Below are 27,293 nucleotides of genomic sequence, written 5' to 3'. Positions count from 1 at the left end.
CCCAACTCCCTTTCAGGATGATTTCTCTCCTGTAGGGGTCTCTTTCCTCATGTTTTCTTTTCTTTTTTTTTTTTTTTTTTTGGTTTTGGTTTTTTGGTTTTTGGGTCACACCCGGCAGCGCTCAGGAGTTACTCCTAGTTCTATGCTCAGAAATCACCCCTGGCAGGCACAGGGGACCATATAGGATGCTGGGATTTGAACCACCATCCTTCTGCATGAAAGGCAAACGCCTTACCTCCATGCTATCTCTCCAGCCCCATATCCTCATGTTTTCTAAATAATATTTTACTTCACAATCAAATAGCAAATACTCCTGTTAATTAAGAATAAAAATTAACTGATATCAGGAATATGAGACTATCCATTTTAAATTTAGGTGAGGAAGCTGGAAATATTGATAGGGTGTGCCTGAAAGACTTCACAAGTTTATGGTGATTTCCTTGTCATGTTCATCAGCAGTGCACAGCTTATGTTTCCTCTTCTCAAACCTAGCATTTTTGTCTTCAGTGTGTGATGGGGGTTTTACTCAGAAGAGAAGTAGTTGTTTTATTTTAGGTGTATGTTAAACTTGGCAGCTTTTTCCTAAAAGGCAGTTGTTTTTTAGCACAGACAACTCCCTATTTCCTCCACCCAACTATACCTTCAAGCATGAATCTCTTACCAAATGGCACTTTTCAGATTCTAAAATTTTAATAATTCAAAAGTAGTTTGGGGTAACCGGAGCAATAGTATAGTGGGGAGGGTGTTTGTCTTGTTCGTGTCCAACCTGGGTTCCATTCCCAGCATCCCATATAGTCCCCTGAGCCTGCCAGGAGTGAATCTTAAGCACAAAGCCAGGAGTAACCCCAGAGCACTACCGGATATGGCCCCAAAATAAACAAACAAGACCAAAAAGTGGTTTTGGAAAATAAAACCCTCTTTTAGATTTCCAAGTAACCCAACTATTTCCTGAATCTAATTATACTTGACGTTTTTAAACAGTAACATTTTTCATTTGCATAAAACACTTGTATTACATTTTGTAGCTAAAATCTACTGAAATTTCCTGAATAATGCATTTTTGCCAAAACGTTCTCAAATCTGTTGACCACCACAACAAATCACCAAAGCGAGAATTGAATGCAAAAATATTGCTGTGAAATATTTTTAAGAACTTACCTTCAAAAACCTGGGAGAAGTAGTGCCCCTTCATTCTCGCTTCACTTACAACTTTTCCTTTGTATCGGGCGTATGTCTCTTGATGCAGAGCATTTTTAATTAGAATTAGATCACTAGAAAAAGTAGGGAGATTCATTTCCAGAGTGCTGAAGATGTAGAGGCCAAAGAAAATGTTTTGTACGTGAAGAAATCTGTTTAATAGACTTTTTTTTTCCCCTTTCTCAGTTCGAGGGCAAGTCTCAGAACAGCAGAGATGGTTGGTAGCTGTTAGTACTTCATACAAATCTTCAAACTTAAAACAAACTGCTGCAGGAAGTTTCTTCCACCAGAAATGTATCTTTTGCTGGTTAAAAAATAAAAAGTGAGCTCTACTTCCAAGTAGAAAGGTGTGTTTATAAGTGATATGAAAAGTTCCACAGTTAATTCTTCGTGATCTTTAGCTTCACCATCTCACTTGGCCTGAAGAAAGTAGTGAATCTTCCACTATCTGCAGCAGCACTCCCTTGGCTGGTGAGATTTTGTAATCAGTGAAGGAGAAAGGGTCTCTGGCAACTGCATTAGCCAGACGGTCTGGACCAAGATAAGGAAGCGAGCGCCTTTGTGTTGCCACATTTGTAGATTGAAGAGGTAAAAAAAAAAAGACATAAAAACACCAAGTGTCTGACACTGCACCGGTGACCTGGCGACACTGATAGGTCGAATGTCTCAGGATCTAGATTGTTTTCTGTTTTAGGCAGCAGTTTAGGATTCAAGAAAAGCTAGAAACCTTCTTAGAGACTTGCAAGTCTGCAAGTATTTCAGAATTTCCAAACTTGAGTCCTTTTCATGCCTCACTTATTGCTGCCCTGTCCCCATGTGGAAATGTTACCAGATAAAGAGCAATATTTATCTTTTTTGTATGTGGTGCTAACAATAAAGAATGGGAAAGTAGGAAGTGACCTACCCAGTGATTCTGAGGCCTACCTGGCAGGATTGCAAGAGCCCAGAGTGTGCTCAGGAGACACCAGGAGTGTAGCCAGCCATGTGCTGGGGAGCAGAGTAGGGTGGACCTCATGCAAGGCAAGTGTCTCAACCCCTGTGCTACATGTCCTGCCTAGGTAAATAGGATTCAAAAGCATATCATGTATATACTATTTGTTGTTTTTAATGTTTCTTTTCATGTGAATATTGGTAAAAGGAAAGCAGCAGTTACTTGTGGCAGAAGGGTTTTCTTAATGTGTATATGCATAGCTCTTGTCTTGTGTTTATATAGTGAAATTCATTGTAGAGATTAAAAACGGGGACAGTAACCTCCATCTAGATTAGAAGCCACTTAGCTAGGGGTCGTGGCAGAGATAGGCAACACATAATCAGTATTGAGCCCCTGAGGTTCAGTGCTCTGGAGGATCCAACAAAACTGAACCACTTTCAGTCATAGCTGTTGGCCTTGGTTAGCCTTTTCTTCTTGCTGATTTTGTTGTGTTTTTGTTTGCTTGTTTCGGGGCCACATCCGGCTGCACTCAGGGGTTACTCCTGGCGCTTTGCTCAGAAATGGCTCCTTGCAGGCTTGGGAGACCATATGGGTTGCCCTACCACTGTGCTATCACTCAGGCCCCTTTTCTTATTGAAAGGAAGGCACACACAATAAGCATTTGCTAAAAAATGAAAACATTTTTGCCCAAATGCACATCCACATTTCTGGATCTCTGCTGGTTTTGTTTTTTAATTCCCTTTCTCTTTTATGGTTGTGTTGTTGTGATGACCAGGGGCCACACATTTTAGTTGCCGAGCCGAGCATCCCAAATGGTGGTGCCACTGGCGTCCTGTTTGGCACCTGTGGGTAGTTCCAGGGACAAAATGCCCCCAGCTTTACCATCAGCAACTAGGCACTCTGCCTTGAGTTATCCCTGGTCCTCTCTTTTTTTTCTTGTGACAAAATAGCTTTTGCTTATGGCCAACTCAGCATCTGTATTTCTGCACCCACAGATAGTTAGTCTGAGTACTGGGTGGGCCTCACTGATCCCACCACACCCTGAAGTTTCATCTGTATCCCTGGGCATCTGCCTCCCACATTAGTGTGCACGAACTCTTAGCAAGTTGGTGGGAAAATATATGGGAGAAACTTTAGGGAAACAAGAGAATAAAATTTTATTCTTCCAGAGCCGAGGCGATAGTACAGCTTGCCTTATCACAGTCAGTCCAGGTTTGATCTCGTTAGCAAGTTGGTGGGAAAATATATGGGAGAAACTTTAGGGAAACAAGAGAATAAAATTTTATTCTTCCAGAGCCGAGGCGATAGTACAGCTTGCCTTATCACAGTCAGTCCAGGTTTGATCTCGAGCTCCCTGTACAGTCCCTAACCCCTGCCTGGAGTAAGTCCTGAAATAAATTCTATTAAGGAAAAAACATTTTTTCTTGAGACTGAAGGTACTTTTTGCCCTGCACTTGGCTGACCCAGGTTCAATCCCCGCACCCCATATGGTCCCCAGCGCACCAGCAGGAGTAATTCCTGCTGAGCCAAGCTAGGAACGACCAACCCCTGATTGTGTTTGAATTCTGTAAGGGGACTCTTTTTTTTTCTCTCTCTTTCTTTCTTTCTTTCGTTTTGTTTTGTTTTGTTTTTCAGGCCACACCCATTTGGTACTCGGGTTACTCCTGGCTAAGCGCTCAGAAATTGCCCCTGGCTTGGGGGGACCATATGGAGAGGGGGGGGGAATCGAACCTCGGTCCTTCCTTGCCTATCGCTTGCAAGGCAGACACCTTACCTCGAGCACCACTTCGCCGGTCCCGGGACTCTTTTTTCTACCACATTTGTAGTCAGTGGTATTTTTCTTGTTTGGTATTATTGGGGGATTGGGGGGGAACACACCTGGCAGTACTTAGGCGTACTCCTGGCTCTGTGTTCAGGGACCTTACTGTCTGTACTCTTTCTAGCCCATAGTCAGCGGAGTTGACTTCTTTTAACCAAAAGTTGGCTTCTTTTAACCAAAAGCAGTGCACTGCTCAAGTGACTGAATAACATTCACTAGCCTGCCTTAGAGATGGAGGGCATTCCTCACGTGCCCGTTTGTCACAGTCTACCCACCTCCCCTTTGGGACATCAGTCTTTTGACCTCCATACTGTGTGTGTGTGTGTGTGTGTGTGTGTGTGTGTGTGTGATCAGTCTTTTGACCTCCATACTGTGTGTGTGTGTGTGTGTGTGTGTGTGTGTGTGTGTGTGTGTGTGTGTGTGTGTGTGTGTGTGTGTGTGTGTGTGAGTGTGTGATCAGTCTTTTGGGCTCCATACCATGTGTGTCTGTGTCTATGTATCTTCCTGCAACCACAGAGCCTTTCTCTGCTCTTTGTCCCAGTCTCTCAATGGTGATGTAGAGTCATGAAATTTATTCTTGGCTTATAGGAAATGAACTGCCAAAATACATGATTTGGTTCCTAATTCACCAAACAGACTTCTTGCTGCCATCTATTCCATTCTTACATTTTATACTCAGAAGGGTCTTCTTTATGTCTAGAGTAAATTTGGGGGGCTATGTTAAAAGCCCATTTTCTTATTTGTATTTCCTGGTATAGGAAATATTTGTCACTGTCATCTTTAGAAATTTCATAGGCTTTAGCTCCAGGCCCCAAAAGCTTTGATCAAATCCCCTTTTCTGTTTGGAATCAGAATGAGAAAATCTCCAGCCTTAAATCCTTGTAGAAAGTAGGTCAGATCTAAATAACAAATGAATCAAAAAGATAGCGCACACAGTAGAGCAAAGCCCAGACTGCTTTTGTGGCATTTCACAGGATTTCTGGAGGTCTCGAGGAATTTCAAGAAGACTCCAAGTTATTACAGATTTCTCGATGCTTGTGTGTGCCCTGGTCCACTCCAGATAAGAAATAAAGGAGTCTGCTAGATTAAGGTTCTGTAGTGAAATAAAAAACTCTACCCCTTTTATTTTTCAATAGTAAATCACTTACCCGGGTATGTTTATCTTTTTGTCAATTTGAGTTTTCATGCTTTTTAAAGGAAAGTGCCATTTTAAAAAGTGTCGGAAATACTTTATTTTGGCAGTTGTCAGGCATCTTGATTTATTTCTTTGTGTATTTATTTAATGGACTTAATCATTTAAAGAGAATTATCCTATCACACACCGAACCTTTCAGAGACTTGGATACAGCATAACTCACTTGGGTCATTTGCAACAGCTCTGTTACAAGGTGGATATCTAAAAACTAGTTTGTTTTCATCTTGAGAAAAGCAGATTTAAAAAAATAAAAACGAGATGCCACCCTTATTTGCCATAGTAAAATGATGACTTGCCAAACCTCTAAATCTCCTGTGGTAGAGTCAATCAAGAAAAACCAGGTCAGGGTGTTTCATCTAAATACTTAGGGGGAAAATATTTGGCTTTGGGGACGAGACCCTCCACAATGTGAACTAGCTGGCCAACGTGCCTGTCTTTCCTCACCAGTGACAGTGACAGGCTCAGTGGCACCTCTCCCTCTCTGGCCTGCTCGCCAGTTGTGCACACGGAGCATTTGATATGTTGGCAGGCAGCTGATTTTCGGATGCGTGGCTGAACCTCCACAGGTCTGTCTTTGGCAGAATCGAGTGTGACTCTTATCCTTTCGCCATTAAGCTATCGTCGTGGCTTCCTTATCTTTATTTCTTCTGCTAACATGCCTTTGAAAAGCGTTTGATTCCCTTTTGGCAGTTCACTTGATAATGTACACGAGTGAGAGACGTGTCTCTTATTTCTGAATTCTACCGTATTTCTTCAAAGGAAAAGGGTGGCTTCAGTGAAGATTTGTCCTAAGTTGGACAGACCCCTTTGGTGAGCTTCTTTTGATAACCAAATATGGAATGCTTTCCTGAATTTGGTCCCTAAGCCCCTTTTAAAACATTCAAGATGCCTCTTTTAACCCCAAAATGTCTCTTTGTATATTCCTCTCTTAAAACTGATATAGTACATATTGTAAACCACTTCTTTTTTTTTAATATGGAATGCTTCACGAATTTGCCTGTCATCCTTGCACAGGGGCCATTCTAATCTTCTCTGTATCATTTCAGTTTTAGTATATGTGCTGTCGAAGCAAGCACTGTAAACTACTTCTCATCACTGTAAATTGTGTTGGTGTGTTCTATGAGAACTTGTAGGGTATTTGTCTTGCACATGGCTAACCGGTATTTGATCTCTGGCACCCTAAAGGTTCCCCCAAGTCCTGCCAGAAGTGATCCCAGGGCACACAGCCAGGATTAAGCTTCGAGCATGACCGGTTGTAGCACCCTGCACTGCGCTATCACTCTACCCCTTAGTTCTCTTTTTTTGCTGAATAGTATTTCATGGTATAGGTATACTAGTTTAACTGTTCACCTGTTGAAAGAGACATGGAAGACCGGAGAGATAGCATGGAGTTAGGGTGTTTGCATGCAGAAGGACAGTGGTGATGGAATATTTATGTGGCTAGTACATACAAACTTTTTCTTTCTTTCTTTCTTTCTTTCTTTTTTTTTTTTCTTTTTTTTTTTTTTTTTTTTTTGGTTTTTGGGTCAGACCCAGCAGCGCTCAGGGTTACTCCTGGCTCTATGCTCAGAAATCGCTCCTGGCAGGCTTGGGGGACCATATGGGATGGGATGTCAGGGCAAACGCCTTACCTCCAGGGTATTCCCTCCGGCCCAAAGTTTTTCTTTTATTGTTTCTGGTGCACAGTAAAACTTTTTTGAGGGCCTGGCAAGGTGGTGCTAGAGGTAAGGTGTCTGCCTTGCCAGCGCTAGCCAAGGAAAGATCGCAACCTATATGGTCCCCCTAAGCCTGGGGCAATTTCTGAGCGCTTAGCCAGGAGTAACCCCTGAGCATCACACGGGTGTGGCCCAAAACCAAAAGAAAGAAAGAGAGAGAGAGAGAGAGAGAGAGAGAGAGAGAGAGAGAGAGAGAGAGAGAGAGAGAGAGAGAGAGAGGGAGGGAGGGAGGGAGGGAGGGGGGAGGGGGGAGGGAGGGGGGGAGGGAGGGAGGGAGGGAAGGAAGGGAGGGAGGGAGGGAGGGAGGGAGGGAGGGAGGGAGGGAGGGAGGGAGGGAGGATTTAGTCCAAAATATAAACCGCAGAAGTACACAAAATGCCTGAGAAAGGGGCCTGGAGAGATAGCACAGCTGTGTTTCCCTTGCAAGCAGCTGATCCAGGACCAAAGTTGGTTGGTTCGAATCCCGGTGTCCCATAGGGTCCCCCGTGCCTGCCAGGAGCTATTTCTGAGCAGACAGCCAGGAGTAACCCCTGAGCACCGCTGGGTGTGGCCCAAAAACAAAAACAAAACAAAACAAATGCCTGAGAAAGTTTTCCCCTAATAGAGGAGGATATTTTCAACAAATGGTGGATTTGAGTGCCCCTGAAATTGAAAACCTAAATCTATTAAAACTTAACTCAGGGATGGCAATGGGAAAAAAAATTAATCAAAAGTGAATTACCGGGCCGGGAAGGTGGCGCTAGAGATAAGGTGTCTGCTTTGTAAGCGCTACCAAGGAACGGACCGCGGTTCGATCCCCCGGCGTCCCATATGGTCCCCCCAAGCCAGGGGCGATTTCTGAGCACATAGCCAGGAGTAACCCCTGAGCGTCAAATGGGTGTGGACCAAAAACCAAAAAAAAAAAAAAAAAAGTGAATTACCAAAAAAACCAGCCCAGCTCCTCCACCAAGGTACAGAAAAAAAAATAATGGCCACCAATACTTCTCACATAGTCCAATCCAATCCTGGTTCATACCTCTGTGAATTCTCAGAAAGGGGGCAGGGGGGACAGGTGGGCAGATTCCCCTTTTTCATCAACTACAGTGACCCAGAGTCACCCCACCCCCTATACCTTCCAGCAGAAAATGCCCAGCTTCAACCAAGACTTAACCTTACGAAACTTTCAAGCCACCAATTTATTTTAGGTCTATAAATCTTGGGCACCTCAGCATTCTTTTTTCTTTTGGTGATGCTCAGGGGTTACTCCTGGCTCTGTGCTCAGAAATTACTCCTGGATTTGAGGACTATATGGGAGTCCGGGAGATCAAACCTCGGTCCGGCCTAGGTTAGTCTCATGAAAACAAACGCCATATCGCTTGTGCCATTGCTCCAGCCCACCCTCAGTATTTTATAGTAGAGTCAGCCCAGAATTACCGCAAAAATATCCGAGGGGAATGTTACGTATTAATCCATATTCATCTACCAACCTCAGTAAGCCAAAACAGTAACACTGAAGGCTCAGCTGGCACCAACCACACAGCTCAGTAAATCCTTAGATGCCAACTTTTGGAACACAGTGGAGAGGTAGGACACTCATTTCAAATTAACATGTGTTGATCCTAGTTTTGATCATTCCATTTTCATTATGATAAAAATTAGAAGAAAAAAATACCAACATGAATGTGAAACTAAAAGTCATTGAGGGAAAAAAAGAAATTTTGAGGGCCGAGTGATAGCATAGTGAGAAGGGTGTTTGCCTTGCATACAGTTGACCCAGGTTCTCTCCCCAACATCCCAAGTAGTTCCCCAAGCCTTCTGGTGAGATGGTACAGGTGCAGGGTGTTTGCCTTGCACAAAGCCCACCCAGGACAGGCAATGGTTCAAATCCCAGCATCTCACGTGGTCCCCCGTGCCTGCCAGAAGCGATTTCTGAGCGCAGAGCAGGAGTAACTAATCCCTGAGCATTGCCAGGTGTGACTCCAAAAAAAAAAATCAAAACAAAACAAAAATATGTATAAATAGATGGAATTTCATTTTCCCTCATTTTTATTTCCTTTTTGTTTTTCAAGTGTCGATATACAGTATCTGGTTTTACGACAAGAACGACTGTCACCGCATAGCCAAGCTCATGGCCAAGTAAGTATATTATTCTATAGATTTCATGTATGATATGAAATCGGAAGGTGACTCTCCCCTTATTGTTACACATTCTGCTAACATGTTTCTCCCAACTTCCTGTGGATTGTCAAAATTTTGAAAAGACAAAAAATAAATTAAGCCTAAAATAATCTGTAATACTACTGTTGTCCAGATATCTTTGGGAGTGACCCTAGGCTCCAAGAATCACTTTGGAGGTGCAAAATTTTATTTTATTGTTTTTGGGTGGTGGGGGTCACACCTGGCAGCGCGCAGGGGTTACTCCTGGCTCTATGCTCAGAAATCGCCCCTGGCAGGCACCGGGGGACCATATGGGATGCTGGGATTCGAACCGCTGGGATTCAATCCACCGTCCTTTTGCATGCAAGGCAAACGCCTTACCTCCATGCTATCTCTCTGGCCCCAGAGGTGCAAAATTTTTTTAATCAAATTTAAGTTTAAAAAAAAGTTGAGGGTTGGGCCGGAGAGATAGCATGGAGGTAAGGCATTTACCTTTCATGCAGAAGGTCATCAGTTCGAATCCCGGCGTCCCATATGGTCCCCCGTGCATGCCAGGAGCAATTTCTGAGCACAGAGCCAGGAAAAACCCTGAGAACTGCCGGGTGTGACCCAAAAACCACAAAAAAAAAAAAAAAAAAAAAAAAGTTGAGGGTTGGGGCTGGAGAGATAGCACAGCGGTAAGGCATTTGCCTTGCATGCAGAAGGATGGTGGTTCGAATCCCGGCATCCCATATGGTTCCCCGAGCCTGCCAGGTGTGACCCAAAAACAAAAACAAAAAAATGTTGAGGGCCGGAGAGATAGCATGGAAGTAAGGCGTTTGCCTTGCATGCAGAAGGACAGTGGTTCGAATCCCAGCATCCCATTAGGTCCCCAGAGCCTGCCAAGAGCGATTTCTGAGCATAGAGCCAGGAGGAACCCCTGAGCGCTGCCGAGTGTGACCCAAAAAAAAAAAAGTTGAGAGGACTGGAACAATAAATAGTACAGTAAGTAGTGTGTTTGCCTTGCATGCAGCCACCCCGAGCTCAATCCCCAGCACCCCGTATGGTCCCCTGAGCCCTGCCAAAAGTGATCCCTGGGTGCAGAGCCAGGACTAACACCTGAGCATCACCCCCCCCCAAAAATATCACCAGGTATGACACCCCCCCAAAAACAAAAGTTGACGGGGTCAGAGAGGGGTAAGCTTAATGCTTACCTTGCATATGGCTGACCCTCGTTAAATTCCCAGCACTACGTATGGTTCCCCCAAGTACCTCCTAGGGTCTTACTGAGCACAGAACCAGCAGTAACCCCTGCGCATGACCAGGTATGGCCCAAAGCAAAAACAGAAGAAGAAACTGACAATAGAATTAGCCTTCTCATGAAGCCGGAGTGACAGCACAGCGGTAGGGCATTTGCCTTGCAAGTAGCTGACCCAGGACCAACCGGCATCCCATATGGTCCCCCAGGCCCTCCAGGAGCGATTTCTGAGCACAGAGCCAGGAGGAACCCCTGAGCACCGCCACCGGGTGTGACCCAAAAACAAAAACGAAAAGAATTAGCTTTTTTCTGGCTGTTTAGAAGACACATACTTGTTGATTCTTCGTTATCCTGAAATCCAGAACATTAAATATCTAAACTTCAGAATCTATAAGAAACTAGTGACACTCTCCTATAAATAGAAATAGAAAGTTTTTAGATCCTGAGTGAGAACCCGGCTGTTTTGGGTTTTTTATTTATTCATAAGAAACGATTTTGCGTGGTGCTGCTAATGTAAAACTCAAGTTGATAAATTAAGTGGAAGATTGAAAAAGCCTGTCCAGAAACATGGTATCAAGCCAAAAAACAGGATGAGGAAGTAGAAACAAAATGTAGAGAAAGAGGGGCCGGAATGGTGGAGTCTGCCTTGCCCGAGATAGCATGCCTAGGATGGACCGCGGTTCAATCCCCCGGTTTCCCATATGGTCCCCCAAGCCAAGAACAATTTCTGGTGCAGAGCCAGGAGTAACCCCTGAGCATCACCGTGTATGGTCCAAAAACAAACAAAAAAAATGTAGAGAAAGAGAGTTCGGAAGCTGGCAACAGATTAAAGTTTTTGTTCAGGTTTAAAAAAAATGGAGAGAAAGAAAGGAGCATTCAGGGGGCCGGTGAGGTGGCGCTAGAGATAAGGTGTCTGCCTTCCAAGCTCTAAGCAAGGAAATTCATCCCATATGGTCTTCCCAAGCAAGGGACAATTTCTGAGCGCTTAGCCAGGAATAACCCCTGAGCACTAAATGGGTGTGGCCCGAAAAAAAAAAACAAGAGAGGGAGGGAGGGAGGGAGGAAGGAAGGAAGGAAGGAAGGAAGGAAGGAAGGAAGGAAGGAAGGAAGGAAGGAAAGCATTCAGGATTCATTCATTCCTAGAAATGCAAAATTCAGCTTGCTCTTTTAGAAGTACGGAGAAATGTTACTGAAAGCATTTTGAAAATATCCTCATGAAACAGATAGGAGGTTTTCAAGTGTCCCCAGCACCACATCCTCCAGCCCTCACATGGAACCACTGGCCCAGTTTTGGGCCTAAATAAATAAACCAATGTTTAGTGCCAGAGAAATGAACACTGCCAGGCAGGAGTGATTCCTGAGCACCGAGCCAGAAGTAAGCCTGTGCCCTCTCCAAAAATCTTGTAGGGGCTAAAGTGATAGTACATGAGTAGGGCAGTTACTTTACACGTGGGCAACCCAGGTTCAATCCCCAGCGTCGTTCATGATTGCCCAAGTACTGCCCTGAGTAATTACTTCATGCAGAACCAGGAGTGACCCCTGAGCATTTGCCAGGTGCGGCAAAAACAAACAATATATACATAATTAGCCTGAGACTGGGATCGCTTGCCAGCCTTCTTTCAAGTAGCAATCTTAGTGAAAGCTGTAGGGTCCCCAGCACTGCCAGTGTAGTCCCAGTAGCACCAGGATGGTCCAAGTGGCCCCTGAGCACCATAGTTTTGAACCCTCACCAGTGGACTGAGAATCTGGGGCCTGGAGGGAGTTCAACAGGCTAAGTATCCTACATGTAGGATCCTGGGTTCAGTCCCTGATATCTCATAGTCCCCTGAGTACCACCAGAGCAAACTAAACACTACTGGATGTGGCCCAAATAACAGTGATTATCTGGGTTGAGAAACATGTGTTCTTTTTTTGTTTGTTTGTTTTTGTTTTTTGGGTTGGTCCTGGCTGTTGTAGGTTAACGTATGCAAGGCAAATGCCCTACCACTTGCGCCACAGCTCCAGCCCCAAGTAATGTGTTCTCGTTTTGTTTTGTTTTGGGGTCACACCCAACAGCACTCAGGGGTTACTCCTGGCTCTGAAATCGCTCCTGGCAGGCTCAGGGGATGCCATATGGGATGCGGGATTCAAACCACCGTCTGAGTCTAAGGCAAAGGCCCCACTGTGTGCTATCTCTCCGGCCCCAGCATGTTATCTTTAAGCAACCTTTTCCAAACAAGAATTTTGCATCTGGAAAACTTCTTATGGTCAAATTAATTTGGGGAAATCTGCAAGGCCATCCTTTTTGGCATTTAAGTATGTTTAAAATTCAGAATATTAATTTTAATCTGTTTACTGTTGTTTCACTCGGTGCTTTAAAATTGAAGAAGCATCCCTCATATACTAACAAAAATGTTTTTGGACAGACTTGTAAAACAGTGAACTGACACTGAATGACCTATTCTTACTCTCTTGCTCTTGTTGTATAAAAGCAAACCTTTCACTCCTGAGTCATTGCTTCATGGTTTTATCACTCTCTGGAACGTTCAATTTAGAACCATTCTCGTTGAATAAAACTGTCAGGCTGTCACGGTGCCGGCAGGTCTGCCTGTCACTCAGTTGGAATCGAAATCTGAATGATTCTTGAAGTGCAAAAAAAATTTTAACCGCTCTGTTGAAAATGAGTTATTCAGTTATTCAGTGCGAGAGAGAGAGGAGGTAGGGAGGGTGTTTGCCATACAAGTGCCAACCCAGGTTTGTTCCCAGCATCCCATCTGGTCCCCCAAACCTGTGATCTCTGAGCGGAAAGCTCGAAGTAACCCCTGAGCCTAGCCAGATGTGGCCCAAAATAAAAACAGGAAAATGTGTTATTTGGGCCAAGATAGGTCGCTATATTGACTGGATGCTGGAAGCTCAGGTTTTCTCTCTCTCTCATCCCATGTGGCCTCCTGAACATACCAGGTGTGGCCCCTAAACTAGGGAGCTCTGATGTTTTGATTACAATTTAGCACATAATAAAATGCCCATATACCCACTCAGCTCTTCATATCTCGGTTTTTTGCTACAGTTGCTTCAGACCTTTGTGTGCAGGGGAGAGATGTTCTTTAAAAATGAAACTCCTATCCTGTCTCAACAGCATTTCATAATCAAAACTTCTCTAGCTTTTTTCAAGGGAGGAATTACTGTAAGTGCACAAACCAGAATAAATACAGTCACCCTGACCTCGGTCACCCACCCATTTAGTGACTTTATTCTTTTGCTGTTGTTGTTGTTATTGTTTGTTTTTGGGTTTTGGGTCACACCCAGTGGCGCTCAGAAACCACTCCTGACGGGTTAGGGGGACCATGTGGGATGCCGGGAATCAAACCTGGGTTAGGGCTGGAGCGGTAGGGTGTTTGCTATACACATGCTAACCTAGGATAGACCTCAGTTGATCCCCTGGGCATCCCACATGGTCCCCCAAACCAGGAGCTATTTCTGAGCGCATGGCCAGGAGTAAATCCTGGATCATACACATGTAAGGCAAACACCCTACCACTGTGCTATTACTCTGACCTCTCTTTTTTTTTTTTTTTTTTGGTTTTTGGGCCACACCCAGCATTGCTCAGGGGTTACTCCTGGCTGTCTGCTCAGAAATAGCTCCTGGCAGGCACGGGGGACCATATGGGACACCGGGATTCGAACCAACCATCTTAGGTCCTGGATCGGCTGCTTGCAAGGCAAACACCGCTGTGCTATCTCTCCAGGCCCCCTACCTCTCTTCTATTTTTTTTTTTTAATTTTGTTTTATGGAAACAATTGGGATCATAGTTGAATTTGAGATATACAGTGAGTCAGGGCCCTTCCCACCACCAGTGTCCACTCCTTCCACCCATGGCCCCAGAGTGCTTCCTGTCCCACCACCCTTTGCCCCCTGGCCTACCAGTACAACAGGCCCCTTGAAGTTTAGATTGTTAAAGTTCAGGTCTGTTGATTCTATTACCATTGACTCTGGCTTAGATGTTTAGACATCATTTATTTTTTAATTGAAACAATTGTGAACTACTGAGTCCTTCATAGTTGAATTTCAAATGTACAATGAGCCTAACCGTTTCCACTGTCAGTGTCCACCTCCCTCCACCCCTGGCCCCAGAGTGCTTCCTGTCCCCACCACTCTTTGCCCCCTGGCCTGCCAGTGTAACAGGCCCCTTTGAGTTTAGATTGTTTAATATTGTTGTTCTAATGGTAGGTCTATCCGTTGGCACCGTTGTGAGTAGGGGTTGGGGGGGGAAGATCCCATTGATGGAGGCTTGATTTTTCTATCACATGGGCATTATTACCCTATGACATTCTTCCTGTTGTATTCTGCAGAGATGAATGCCAGTCTTTGGGGCTCAGGCTGTGCACTAAGAAGCTTCACTAAAAGCTGGTTCTCTCGGGCCCGGAGAGATAGCACAGCGGCGTTTGCCTTGCAAGCAGCCGATCCAGGACCAAAGGTGGTTGGTTCGAATCCCAGTGTCCCATAGGGTCCCCCGTGCCTGCCAGGAGCTATTTCTGAGCAGACAGCCAGGAGTAACCCCCGAGCACCGCCAGGTGTGGCCCAAAAACAAAAACAAAAAGCTGGTTCTCTCTCTCCTTCAGTGTGGTAGAAGAGGAGACGCGCCGATCTCAGCTGGCTGCTCGGGACAAGCAGAGTCCTAGCCAGGCCAATGGCTGCAGCGACCACAGGCCTATCGACATCCTGGAGATGCTCAGCAGAGCCAAAGATGAGTATGAGAGGGTGAGTCACTGTCTGCTGCCCAGGAGTACCAACAGGGGAGCAGGAGACTGTGTGGGCTGTGGGCTGGGAGGTTCCCCATCGGATCCACAGAAGGAATGAATCCACAGAACAAAAGCCCAGGCCACTAACAGCTCAGTACAGAAGAGGGCAGCCTTCGTTGAGTTTTCAGAATTTTACGTAATGAAGTTCATGTCTTTTTTTGTTGTTTTGTTTTGTTTATGAGCCACACCTGAGACTCGAGGGACTTCATGATGATGAGCTGGATGACTGTCAGGTGATCATCATGATCAGATGGAAAGCCAGGACAGTTTCAAAGTCACAAGGTTTAGGAATACCGAGGCAGTGTTCACTTTTTGGTATGCAGTGAACATTGATTCATATGTGCATACTGTAGTAATAAATGAATCTATCACAATTACCATTTTATTCTACTTTAGGGAGAAAATATCCATTAACTAATTAGGAATTTCTCAGGAACTTCTCCTGGCTCTGCACTCAAGAATTATTCCTTGGCATTGCTTAAGGGGACCATAATGGAATGGCTCTAGCCCTGAGACATCTATTTTTGTTTCATATTTTTGCTTTAAAAATTAACTGATGAGGGCCCGGAGAGATAGCACAGTGGCGTTTGCCTTGAAAGCAGCCGACCCAGGACCTAAGGTTGTTGGTTCGAATCCCAGTGTCCCATATCCCATATGGTCCCCTGTGCCTACTAGAAGCTATTTCTGAGCAGATAGCCAGGAGTAATCCCTGAGCGTCGCTGGGTGTGGCCCAAAAACCAAAAAAAAAAAAAAAAAATTTAACTGATGAAGGGTCAGAGTGATAAGATACTAAAATGGGGTAGGGCATTTGCCTTGCGCCTGGTCAACCCAGGTTTGGTGCCAGCATTCCATTTGGTCCCTCCCAAGCAATGCAAGGAATAATAGCCAACTACCTTTTTCTCAAGATAAACTTGTCCTTTTGATTTCAGAATCAAATGGGAGATTCAAACATCTCCAGCCCTGGGTTACAGCCTGTCTCTCAGCTTTCAAATCTGGGAAGCACCGAGACTCTAGAAGAGACACTTCCAGGGTCACAAGATAAGGTTGGTATGGCCAAAGTCCCAACTTTATCCAGTTTCCAAGCGAACAGATGAAAGGATTTTCATGCAGTACAAATTTGGTTTGTCATCTGCCTGCCAAAGTGCAGATCTGCAGCAGCATAATGTTATTTTTTCTAGGTAGCGTAACTGCCTTTGATCTTACTTTAAAGTAGGGGCCATCACCCAGAGTTGTTGGGCTAGGCAGAAGGCCCATTCCAGTGAGATGTGGCCAGCAGTACAGGTATGACAGTTCTACCTGCCCTCTCCTCCCATTTCATCAATTTTTCATCTATCTTTCATCTGGATTTTGTAGTCGATTTCCACTTAGTTGCCTCATCTTTGCCCTGGTCACTTCTTTTCAAGTTCTTAACCCAAGGGGCTAGAAGAGGGGCATTTGCCTTGAACACAGCCAACATGGGAATTGATTCCTGGCACCCCACATATTTCCAAGTCTAGCAGGAGCTGAGCATTTTGTTTTTGTAGCAGGGGTCTCAAACTCAATTTACCTGCTGGCCGCAGGAGGCAAAGTTGGGGTGATCCTTGAGAGCAAATTCAGTAGTAAGCCTTGAACATTGGGGGGGTGTGACCCAAACAACTAAAACAAAACAAAACAAAACAAAAAAAGATTCCTCCGGGGCAGGGCCACAAAATGTTGTACAGTGGCCGTTTGCAGCCTGCAGGCCGCGAGTTTGAGATCCCTGGTTTAGGGGGGCTGTACTCCTAGCTCTGTGCTCAGAGGTCCTCTCGGTGACACTCAGGAGGTTCACACACAGTGCGGGAGATCGAAGCAGACTTGGCCACATGCAAGACAAGCACCTTAATCTCTGCTATTTCCTCTAAGCCTTGTTTTTTAGCTTTTTTTGATTTTTGAGGGGGGGTTAGACCCAGTGATGCTCAGGGATTCCTGGCTGTGTGCTCAAGGATCACTCCTAGCAAGCTTGGAGAACGATCTAGAATCCCATATGTCCCCAAGTTGACTACATTCGAGGCAACTACCTTACTCTTTATGCTGTCTGTAGGCACCCTTGAATTAACATATTTAACCATTTACTTATTGAAGGAAGACTGGGGTATTTGCAAGTTTTATCCGTGACGCATAAAGCATCCTTTGATGCAGATGTTTACAAAACTCTCACATCCCTTAAAAATCATAAAGCAGGGCCAGAGCAATAGTACTGTGGTAAAGCACTTGCTTGGCAAGTGGCCAACCTGGGCTTGATCCCCAAGCACTGCCAGGAGTGAGCTCTGATCATCTTCGGACCAAGATTCTTTTTTTTTTTTGGTTTTTGAGCCACACCCAGCTGTGCTCAAGGGTTACTCCTGGCTGTCTGCTCAGAAATAGCTCCTGGCAGGCACGGGGGACCATATGGGACACCGGGATTCGAACCAACCACCTTTGGTCTTGGATCGGCTGCTTGCAAGGCAAATGCCACTGTGCTATCTCTCCAGGCCCCCAAGATTCATTTTTTAAAAGAACTATACAGGGGCTGAAGCAAGTGTAGGGTGTTTGCGTTGCACACAGCCAACCCAGAAAGGACCCAAGTTCGATCCCCCTGGCATCCCATATGGTCCCCCAAGCCTGCCAGGAGCAATCCTGAGCACTGCCCACTGTCTGTTGGTGAAGGTGCAGTCCTCCCATAGAGAACAAGGGATACTTAAGACAGACAGCATTCATGGACTTCCCACATTTACTGCTTAAATGCCAGGCCATGAGCCACAGGGCAAGCCTGAAACACTGAGACCCGAACATTGCCGAGGCATGTGACAAAAATGAGCAGAAATCCAGTCCTTTGCTAGGCGTACTTTCGTTGAGTGACACTGCCATCTAGTGGCAAAGAACGAATAGTGTAATGCCATCAAGCCTAGGGGCTAGGGGTGAGAGGATACATAGAATTAAATTCTAGTTCTAGGGCCGGAGAGATAGCACAGCAGTAGGGTGTTTGCCTTGCATGTGGACAACCTGGGAGGGATCGGGTTTGGTTTCCGGCATCCCGTATGGTCCTGCAGTCTGCCAGGGACGATTTCTGAGCGCAGAGCCAGGAGTGATCCCTGAACGCCGCTGGGTGTGTCCAAGAAACCAATAAATAAATAAAGTTTAAAAAAAAATAGACAGGGGCTAGAGAGAAAGCACAGTAGTAGGGCATTTGCCTTGCAAGCCAACCCAGGACCAATGATGGTTCAAATCCCGGCACCTCATATGGTCCCGCCTACCTGCCAGGAGCGATTTCTGAGCAGAGTTAGGAATGTTCTCCCACAGAGTTTTGCAGTGGGAGCTTGAAGGGAGGAAATAGCTCTTCGCTTGCTCGTTCTTGAGACTCATGAAGAGACCAGAGAGAGAAGCTAAGTCTTTGCCCTCATTATAGACACAGCCCCAACAGAGAGGGAGAGGTTTCTGTCCGGAGTGAGAACGCTTTGCCTATGTGGTTAGAGCTGAAATGTTGCTCTTTCCTTTATGAGAAGAGTGTGCCCATGATTTTCTGAGGGAGGTGGTTTTGCGGGAATTCCTTACATCATTTCAGAGAAATTTAAAGAGTCTTTGATATCCATTGATGTGTATTAAAGCTTACCAAACCCAGATTGATTATGATTGATATTAGCAAAGTGGGGAATGAAGTCACATGCTTTGCATACAGCTGATCCAACTTCATTCTACATATGGTCCCCAAGTCCCACCAGGATTGATTCTGAGCACAGAGCCACTTCCAGGCTAACCCCTGAACTAAGTTGGATATGACCCAAAGCACAGACCCCTCAAAATAAGACAAAGTGGGGCCGGTGAGGTAGCGCTAGAGGTAAGATGTCTGCCTTGCAAGCGCTAGTCAAGGAAGGAACGCGGTTCGATCCCCCGGCGTCCCATATGGTCCCCACAAGCCAGGGACGATTTCTGAGTGCTTAGCCAGGAGTAACCCATGAGCATCAAATGGGTGTGGCCCAAAGAAAAAAAGAAAAGAAGACAAGGTTGTGTTTTACCATTAAGATGATGTTAATTGGGGCCAGAGAGATAGCACAGCAGTAGGTCCTTCGCCTTGCATGCAGAACAATGGTGGTTCATATCCCGGCATCCCATATGGTCCCCTGAGCCTGTCAGGAGTGATTTCTGAGTGTAAAGCACTGATGTGACACCCCCCCCCCAATAAAAAAGATGATGTTAATTATAAAAATATTTTTATTATAACAATAAGATCCAGCTTCTGTGAGTTTTTACAGCAGCCCTTTTTAGGCAGTTTTTTGTTTGTTTGTTTGTTTTTGTCTCCATTTTTGTCTTTTTGTTTTTTTGGGCCATACCCAGTAAACGCTCAGAGGTTACTCCCAGCTTGGGGAACCATATGGGACACCAAGGATCAAAACCCAGGTTTGTCCTGGGTTGTCCGCATGCAAGGCAAACGTCCTCCCACTGTGCTTTCACTCTGGCCCAGAACTTGGATATCTTTGATTTCAGATCCTACAGTTTTTCTCAGTTAGTGAAAATGTTAAAAATGCAAAATCTTGCTGTTTTTTTTTAACATGTACAGTTTATAATTATCTATTAGAGTTGCCTTTTATTTGAGGGTGAGATTCTGGAAAAAAATCTCTTCAAGTGCTAGAAAGTGTTGTGACCTGATTGTCTTACTAGTATCAGCTTCAGTATTAGAAATGAGGGGCCTGAATTTGCCATCTGAGAATTCTTTGCTTAAACAAAAGGCTTGTCACATTAATTTGCCAGATATATTTTTATTCACTTTTAGAACTCTCACAGTTGAATATGTAAGATGGTTTGGTATGAAATAACATTTTTATCTCCTGGAAGTTTCTTCTTCAAATTACTATGCCTTTCCTGAGACCTTCTCTCCCATTGGCAGTTGATGCTGCCCTTAGCACTGGACAGAAAATTCAGTGGGACTGGAGTGAGTAAAGCATTTGGCTTGCATGTGGCCAACCCAGATTCGATCCCCAGCAACCCAGTTGGTCCCTCTGAGCCTGGTCAGGAGAGATTTCTGAGCACCGCTGAGTGTGGCCCAAAAACAAAATAATAATAATGATGCTTGTCTAGGAAAAAAAGATGTGTTTTCCTATTGGAGGATTACATACCACCATATTGTCATCTTTATATGTATGTGCATTTGGCATTTTCATATTTAAATGATTGTCTTTCGTTTGTTTTTTGGGTCACACCTGGCAGGGGTTACTCCTGGTGTTCTATGCTCAGAAAATTGCTCCATGGCAGGCTCGGGGGACCATATGGGATGCCGGGATTCGAACCACCATCCTTCTGGCATACAAGGCAAACGCCCTATCTCCATGCTATCTCTCCGGCCCCTGATTGTCTTTTCTTCAGGGCTCTACCATTTGGGGGTGTGGGAGAAGAATAGCTTGCTGTTTCAAAGTAGCTTAAATTTGTTTAGCATACGAAATTCAGTACCTAAGAACAGGTACTAAAACAGGTCAGCTTTTGGTCTCCTGTTCTCAAAGGTCATTTTCCTGCATGTTTTACAGGAGACAGGAAAAAACTGTTAACTCTACAGTAAAATAATTGCCCTTTCACGGAAATCCATCTGCTCAGAAAAAAAGATGAATTCTAATGCTTTTAATTTTCATACTTCATAATTAGTATGAATTACTGACACTTGGGGACCCTAAAGTTTTGTTTTTGTTACTAATGCAAATTCTTGTGTGCCAGTTTGGAGAAACTCGATGCACTTGGTCTTGCTACATCTTCTTTCCTTCTTTTTGCTCTATTTCCTTACTTTCTGACTCCACCCGTCCTCACTTCCTCACTTTCGCCAAGACTTCACATGTGTGTGTGAAGTCCATCCCATGGATCTATGTATTTCTGGCCCTTTCAGATTAGTTGGTGTGGTCCCAGTGCTTTGTGGGAGATGCTGTCTATGGCTACAGGTGGCTTGGTTTGTCTTTCAGTCTGCTCCCTCTGGACACAAGCATCTGACGGTGGAAGAATTATTCGGGACCTCTCTACCAAAGGAACAGCCAATGGTCGCGGGTCTAGACTCGGAAGAAGCGGACAAGCTCCCCGGAGACGCTTCCCAGAAGGAGCCCAGCTCCTTCCTGCCCTTTTCCTACGAGCAGCCGGTGGGGCCTCCTCAGTCTGAAAACTTGGGTGTCCCCCCCACTGCCCATCACTCGCTCCAGCCTGACGTTGCCACGCCAGTGCTAATCACGCCCGCCTCCATCACACAATCCAGCGAGAAGCAGGCAGCCAGCTACACGGCCCCCTTGTGCCCCATGCTCAGCCCCACGCTGCCCACAGACGCGCCTGCCGCCCAGGCGCCCCCCAACTTACCTCGGAACCCCACCAGGATGCCGGCGGTGAAGACCGCGCCCAGGCAGAGGTCTCCGCTCCTGAGTCAGCCGGTCCCCGACCTGGGCCACGCTGGCCTGCCCACCGTCCAGAGCCCCTTTCGGGCCCCCTTGAGCCTTCCCGGGGCGGCCGGGCCCTGCCTCCCCAGCGTGGATCTCCTTCAGAAACTCAGGTTGACCCCCCAGCACGACCAAATCCAGGCCCCTTCACTCGGGAAAGGCACAGCAGTGCCTAACTTCTCGGGATCCCCCGGCCAGCTGGCCACCCCGGAGAGCTTCATCGACCCTTCGTGCAAGACGGCGGTGGCAGCCAGAGCGGCGGCCTCAGCGGCCCTGAGCAACATGGTGCTCGCTCCCCTTCAGGTACTCAGGCCTGGCCTTTGTCATCAGGGCTTTGGGATCAAGGCAGCCCTGAAGCTCCACTCACGGGGGACCGCTGCTGGATAGAGTGAGGGAGTGGAGTGAGATGCTTTGTGGTAAAAAGACAAATAATGAGTACGTGGTGATGCATCTTTTGGGGGGGGGGGGGTTTGGGTTTTTTGGGTCACATCCAGCAGCGCTCAGAGGCCATTCCTGGCTCTATTCTCAGAAATCGCTCCTGGCAGGCACAGGGGACCATATGGGATGCTGGGATTCAAACCACCGTCCTTCTGCATGGAAGGCAAACGCCCTACCTCCATACCATCTCTCCATCTGTCTCCCAGTGATGCATCTTTTTTTTTTTCTTTAGTCAGTGCTGGGAATCAAACCCAGCCACCTACCTTCTTGGCCTCAGTTGTCTTGTGTCCTAATTCCACTCCCCAAAAACGTTTCTGCTAAGGACTGGGGATGTGGCTCAGTGATAGGAGCCCTTGCCTCATATTTGTTAGATCCTACGTTTGATCCCTGACACCATATGACCCCTGCACCCCTGGGTATACCTTATTTCTCCCCACCGCCCTCCCCAACTTATTTTTCAGCTTAATAAAGATAAAAACTTGGGGCCAGTGAGGTGGCGCTAAACAAATAGGAAGGAAGGAAGGAAGGAGGAAGGAAGGAAGGAAGGAAGGAAGGAAGGAAGGAAGGAAGGAAGGAAGGAGGGAGGGAGGGAGGGAGGGAGGGAGGGAGGGAGGGAGGGAGGGAGGGAGGAGGAAGGAGGGAGGGAGGGAGGGAGGAAGGAAGGAAGGAAGGGAGAGAGAGAAAGAGAGAAAGAAAGAAGGAAGGAAGGAAGGAAGGAAGGAAGGAAGGAAGGAAGAAAGAAAGAAAGAAAGAAAAAACTTGTGGACCGGAGAGGTAGCATGGAGGTATGGTGTTTGCCTTGCATGCAGAAGGACAGTGGTTCGAACCCCTGTGTCCCATATGGTTCCCTGAGTCTGCCAGGAGCGATTTCTGAGCATAGAGCCAGGAGAAACCCCTGAGTGCTGCCGGGTAAGACCCAAAAACAAACAAACAAAACAAAAACCTTCTATTTGCCTATCAGGTCTGCTTTTCAGGGGTTTGGGGGTGGGGGTTGGGTCACACCCAGAATGCTCAGGTGTTACTCCTAGCTCTACGCTCAGGAATCGCTCCTGGGAGGCACCAGGGACCATACGGGATGCCAGGATTCGAACCATCGTTGTCCTGAGTCAGCCGATGGCAAGGCAAATGCCCTACCATTGCTATCTCTCCAGCCCCATGCTTTTCAGGATTGTTTGTTTGTCTGACAGTTCAGGAGTTTACATTATATTAAGATCCCAAGAGCCCAACTTCCTTCACTGCTGTCACAAAGCACCTGCCTTGTGCCAGAGCTTTAGAAGGAATAAAGTGAAATAACTGACTTTCTCCATTATCATCTGAAATCCAAAGATTCAAACCTTTCTAGAAGTAGAGAAAGTGGGGCCAGAGCAAGAGCACAGCAGTAGGGTGTTTGCCTTGCACGTGCCCGACCCAGGATGGAGCTGAGTTCAATTCCCAGCATCCCATATGGTCCCCTGAGTCTGCCAGGAGCGATTTCTATGCACAGAGCCAGGAGTAACCCCTGAACGCCACTGGGTGTGATTCCCCTACCCCCCAAAAAAAGACCTCTAATTAGTGGGATTTGGAGGCAAATTATGTATGGGAGATTAAAGAGGTTTTTCACACCCAATGATTTACTAGGTGCATTTACAGATGAGAAATTCAGAGTTGCATTTTTAACTGTTGGAAGCACCTTTAAGCCATTGAACCACTGTCTAGGCATCCCTCACCTGTTGTTGGTTTTTTTTTTAATATTGCAGACTATGCAGCAAAACCAGGATCCTGAAATCTTTGCCCAGTCTAAGGTGTTACCCAGTGCCATCCCGGTAAGAACTCCCTTTTCTGACATCTGTCCATTCTTGTGTATGTTTAAGTTACTCAGCTGAATGTGAAGTAAAATGTTATCAACTAGCAGCCCTCTTCAGTACCCCATACAGACCATGCGTGTGTGTGTGTGTGTGTCTGTTTGTCTGTCTGTTCATCTATATCTGTACTTGCTCTTGTTTATCATACTCTATTCTCAGCAATAAGTGACCTTAGATTTCCTAACAGTTCAAGGATATAGTTCGGGGTGGCGAACAAGTTCGACACAGAGAGCCAAAATTTTAAACTGTGAGCGTCAGAGAGCCACACCACGCAGTGACCTGTCAAAGCAGACAAACACTCACACGAAAGCATCTAATTTTAACAACAATATATGAAACACATATTGCATTTTGCCCTTTTGAGTGAGGGTAAAAATCCTGCAGTGATGGTGAGGGTGTGCTGCGTCCTCCACACTAAAAACAATGTTAGGCAAGTTGTGACCCAACATATGACACACAGGTGTCGTGTGTATCCCCTCTCCTCCCCCCCTCACTGGCCCGTGCAGTGGTTTCCAAGGGATGGGAGATGGGAGGACTCAGCCTGGGGGTGGGAGAGATCCCTACGCGCTCGGAGATCTCTCCTCAGAGGTTCCTTCTCAGAAGCAGCATAACAAAATCCACACTTGGCAAAGAGCCACAGTATACAAAATCATGATAAGAGCCAAAGAGCCGCATTTATTTTGGCCAGGAGCCGCATCTGTCTCAAGAGCCGCGTGTTCGCCACCCCTGATATAGTTATATTGGTATGGGGCCAGGGAGATAGCACAGCAGTAGGGCATTTGCCGATCCAGGACTGATGGTGGTTCAAATCCCAGCTTTTCATATGGTCCCCTGTGCCTGCCGGGAGCAATTTCTGAGCACAGAGGCGAGAGTAACCCCTGAGCGCCACCGCTGGGTGTGGCCCAAACCCCCCCCCCAATAAATAAATTTATATAGGTAGACTCCTTATTCTCTGATTAACAAGCTAATAACTGGATGCAAAACACTCACCCTGCATTCCTGGACCCCAGGACTCAGGGGAGGGCTCTGCACTCTGTTCTGCTCTGCTCACATCACTACCCATGTTGCCTTCACCATCCTACATGCTTCTGTGAGTAACCATTGTCCCTACCCCCCCCCCACAGATTGCAGGACCTGCCCTGGCTACTGCAACGACCACTTCAGTGTCCTCCGTTCTGCTCTCCCCGAGTGTTTTCCAACAGGCAGTTACCAGGTCCTCGGAGCTTGAGAGGAAAGCAAGTTCCCCTTCTCCTCTCACGGTTGGGACGGCCGAGAACCAGAGGAAACCCCCGATCATCCTCAGCAAGTCTCAGCTCCAGGATACGTTGATCCACCTGATAAAGGTAGGTAGGACCTCTGCTTCGTCCAGATTCTCCTGGTTGGCTCCAGCCACGTTTCCTCATAGACCTGTTCATACTTCAGGACTTGTTGGTCTAGATTCCTCTCTCCTCGTTATGAGGGGGGTGAATTTCAAATGTCATGGTTATCTCCGGGTAGTGATATATTCTTTTTTGTTTTGGGACCACACAGAGCAATGTTCAGGGGTTACTTCTGATTCAGCACTCAGGAATTATTCCTAGTGCTGCTCAGGGAACCACATGGGATGCCGGGATTGAACCCAGGTCATCCTATGGGAGGCAAGTGCCCTGCTCACTGTACTGTACTATCTCTCTGGGTGGTGGTATTTGATTTATTAGATCACTTACACAATGACTTTTTTCCTAAGCTGCTCCTAAGGAAATAAGTACTGGTTCCCATCTCTTCCAGAATGACTCCGGCTTCCTCAGTACCCTGCATGAAGTGTACCTGCAGGTTCTGACGAAGAACAAAGACAACCCCCTCAACCTATGACTGGAGCACGATGGACGCGAAGGCAGAACGACGACCTCAGAAACAAGCAGGCCTCATCACGGAAACTTGTAAATCGAGCCTTGAGTTTGGGGAATCCTGAAATTGAGCCTATGAGATAGAGACTCGTTCCTGACGAATGTTTTCCAAGCGACATTCTCAGTGATCGTGAAGGTGTCACTGTGAGGCATCACCAGCAGACCTTTGTTTTGACAGAAAACGAAAACAGGCCATCGTGTTCGAGTTGTGTGGGCGTTTTATCGAAGTGTGTGAAATGAGTCTGGTTTTCAGCTTCCTTTCGCTTTTGAGGTCTTGGGGAAGGAAGAGCAGTCACCAGCCTTGCAGCAGTTAGGAGTCAGGCCAGCCGCACCCCTTCCCACTCCTACCCCTTGAGACCTGAGTGTCAGGTTTCGAGGGAAGTTAGGCTCTGTGCAGTCTAACTTCCCGTTTTACGGATCAGAGTTGAAGCTATCAAATTAGAGGTGATTTGTTCAAGTGACGTCTATTTTTTATGTGCGCCCCATTGGGCCTTAAAAGTTCTGAAATTTCTTATCCATGTTCTGTTTTTAAGTGTCCCTGGTGCTGCCGTGCAGCAAAAGCCCATCGTGGCAATGCCCGTCCAATGCCCGTCCGAGTAGTCTTGCCAGACCCAGCAGAGGCGCGTCCCAACAGAGATACAGAGGCTGGCTCAATAAAGCCTGTATTCTGTCTGTCAAGAGATTTCACTTTAAATTAAACTCTCCAGTCGTTTTCAAAACGTTGCATTTTTGTGTGGAGCGGAGCCTTATTTTCTTTTTTCCCCTCTAAACACAGCAGTGATTGTTGATTGTTTTTCTGCAAATTTTTGACAAAAGGACCAGTGGACCAACTTGATAAAGCCATTCTGGCTCCATTCCTCAAGTCTACTGAGAATAATTTCAAAGCTATGCAGACAAGGGAGCTGTTTCACATGCCCTCCCTTGCTTTACAGTGGAAAATGGAGTTTCAAAACAGGGGAAATTCAGAACTTTGCCAATCTATACTAGGCTGTGAGGACTTTTTGCAGCCCCGTGTGTGAAAATATATAAAGATGCTTTGTTATGCTGCTATTGATCTGCCATGGTTTATATTTATTCTTTTATGGCATGTGATGGTGACTAGTCATATTTTAATGTAGATTTTGATTTTATTTCGGCAGTAGTAATTTTAAGATGAATGAAAGTGTCTTCGTTTCTATGATACACGTCATTTTGTAGTATTTAACCAATTAAGATGCACTGCTTACTTTCTGAGCACTATTTAATTGACTCAACGCCAGCTAGCATAAAGATTAGCTGTGAATAATGCTGACAGAGGTGATGTTTCCTTGGGAACAATCATTTAAGCTTTAATGGTAACTCAATCATAAGTCCATAGATTTTTTTTTTCCCCACTAAAAATTTTTTTTTAAAGAATACTTATGAATTACACTCATTTTAGTCCGGTCTTTTCTTAGTTTAAGGAATACTTTTGATTGGCTCTTTTGTTGATTTAAACCCGCTTTCTTGACTTTCCTGCTTCTCCGCCTAATGTCTTCTATTGCTGTCTACCCTGTTGTGTGTAAATTGTGGAAGGTCGAGGAAGCTTGGAAGTTTCTCATGCTCACTAGGAATCGTTTTTAAAAGTGGTGTGAATAATTCAGCAACCAAAAATGAACTGCTCATGCAGCCCCAGGAAAGCTGCCTACGGTTGGGAGTGTTGCTGATGTGAGGCGATGGTGGTGGGGGACCTGGTGGGTGGTTTC

General features: G+C 45.9%; 1 protein-coding gene and 1 non-coding gene across 2 annotated transcripts in view; one reads left to right on the top strand and one right to left on the bottom strand.

Annotated features, from left to right (window-relative positions):
* DCP1A (decapping mRNA 1A) overlaps positions 1-25,930 on the top strand; it is a 43,758-nt gene extending 17,828 nt beyond the window's left edge. The window contains exons 4-10 of the mRNA XM_049776192.1: positions 8,906-8,972; positions 14,830-14,968; positions 15,939-16,052; positions 20,946-21,707; positions 23,579-23,644; positions 24,808-25,026; positions 25,451-25,930. Of these exons, the coding sequence (XP_049632149.1) occupies positions 8,906-8,972; positions 14,830-14,968; positions 15,939-16,052; positions 20,946-21,707; positions 23,579-23,644; positions 24,808-25,026; positions 25,451-25,534 (1,451 nt within the window). The 3' untranslated portion in view covers positions 25,535-25,930. The remainder of the gene's footprint in view (positions 1-8,905; positions 8,973-14,829; positions 14,969-15,938; positions 16,053-20,945; positions 21,708-23,578; positions 23,645-24,807; positions 25,027-25,450) is intronic.
* LOC126015240 (U6 spliceosomal RNA) lies at positions 6,112-6,218 on the bottom strand. Its single transcript, XR_007498127.1, has one exon. It is a non-coding gene; the product is annotated as a U6 spliceosomal RNA (small nuclear RNA).
* Positions 25,931-27,293: the final 1,363 nt, after the last annotated feature.

The sequence above is a fragment of the Suncus etruscus genome, chromosome 7, assembly GCF_024139225.1.
Source record: "Suncus etruscus isolate mSunEtr1 chromosome 7, mSunEtr1.pri.cur, whole genome shotgun sequence".
Taxonomy (NCBI): Eukaryota; Metazoa; Chordata; class Mammalia; order Eulipotyphla; family Soricidae; genus Suncus; species Suncus etruscus.
The sequence above is the reverse complement of the archived record's forward strand: the minus strand, read 5'-3'. Positions and strand labels throughout refer to the sequence as shown.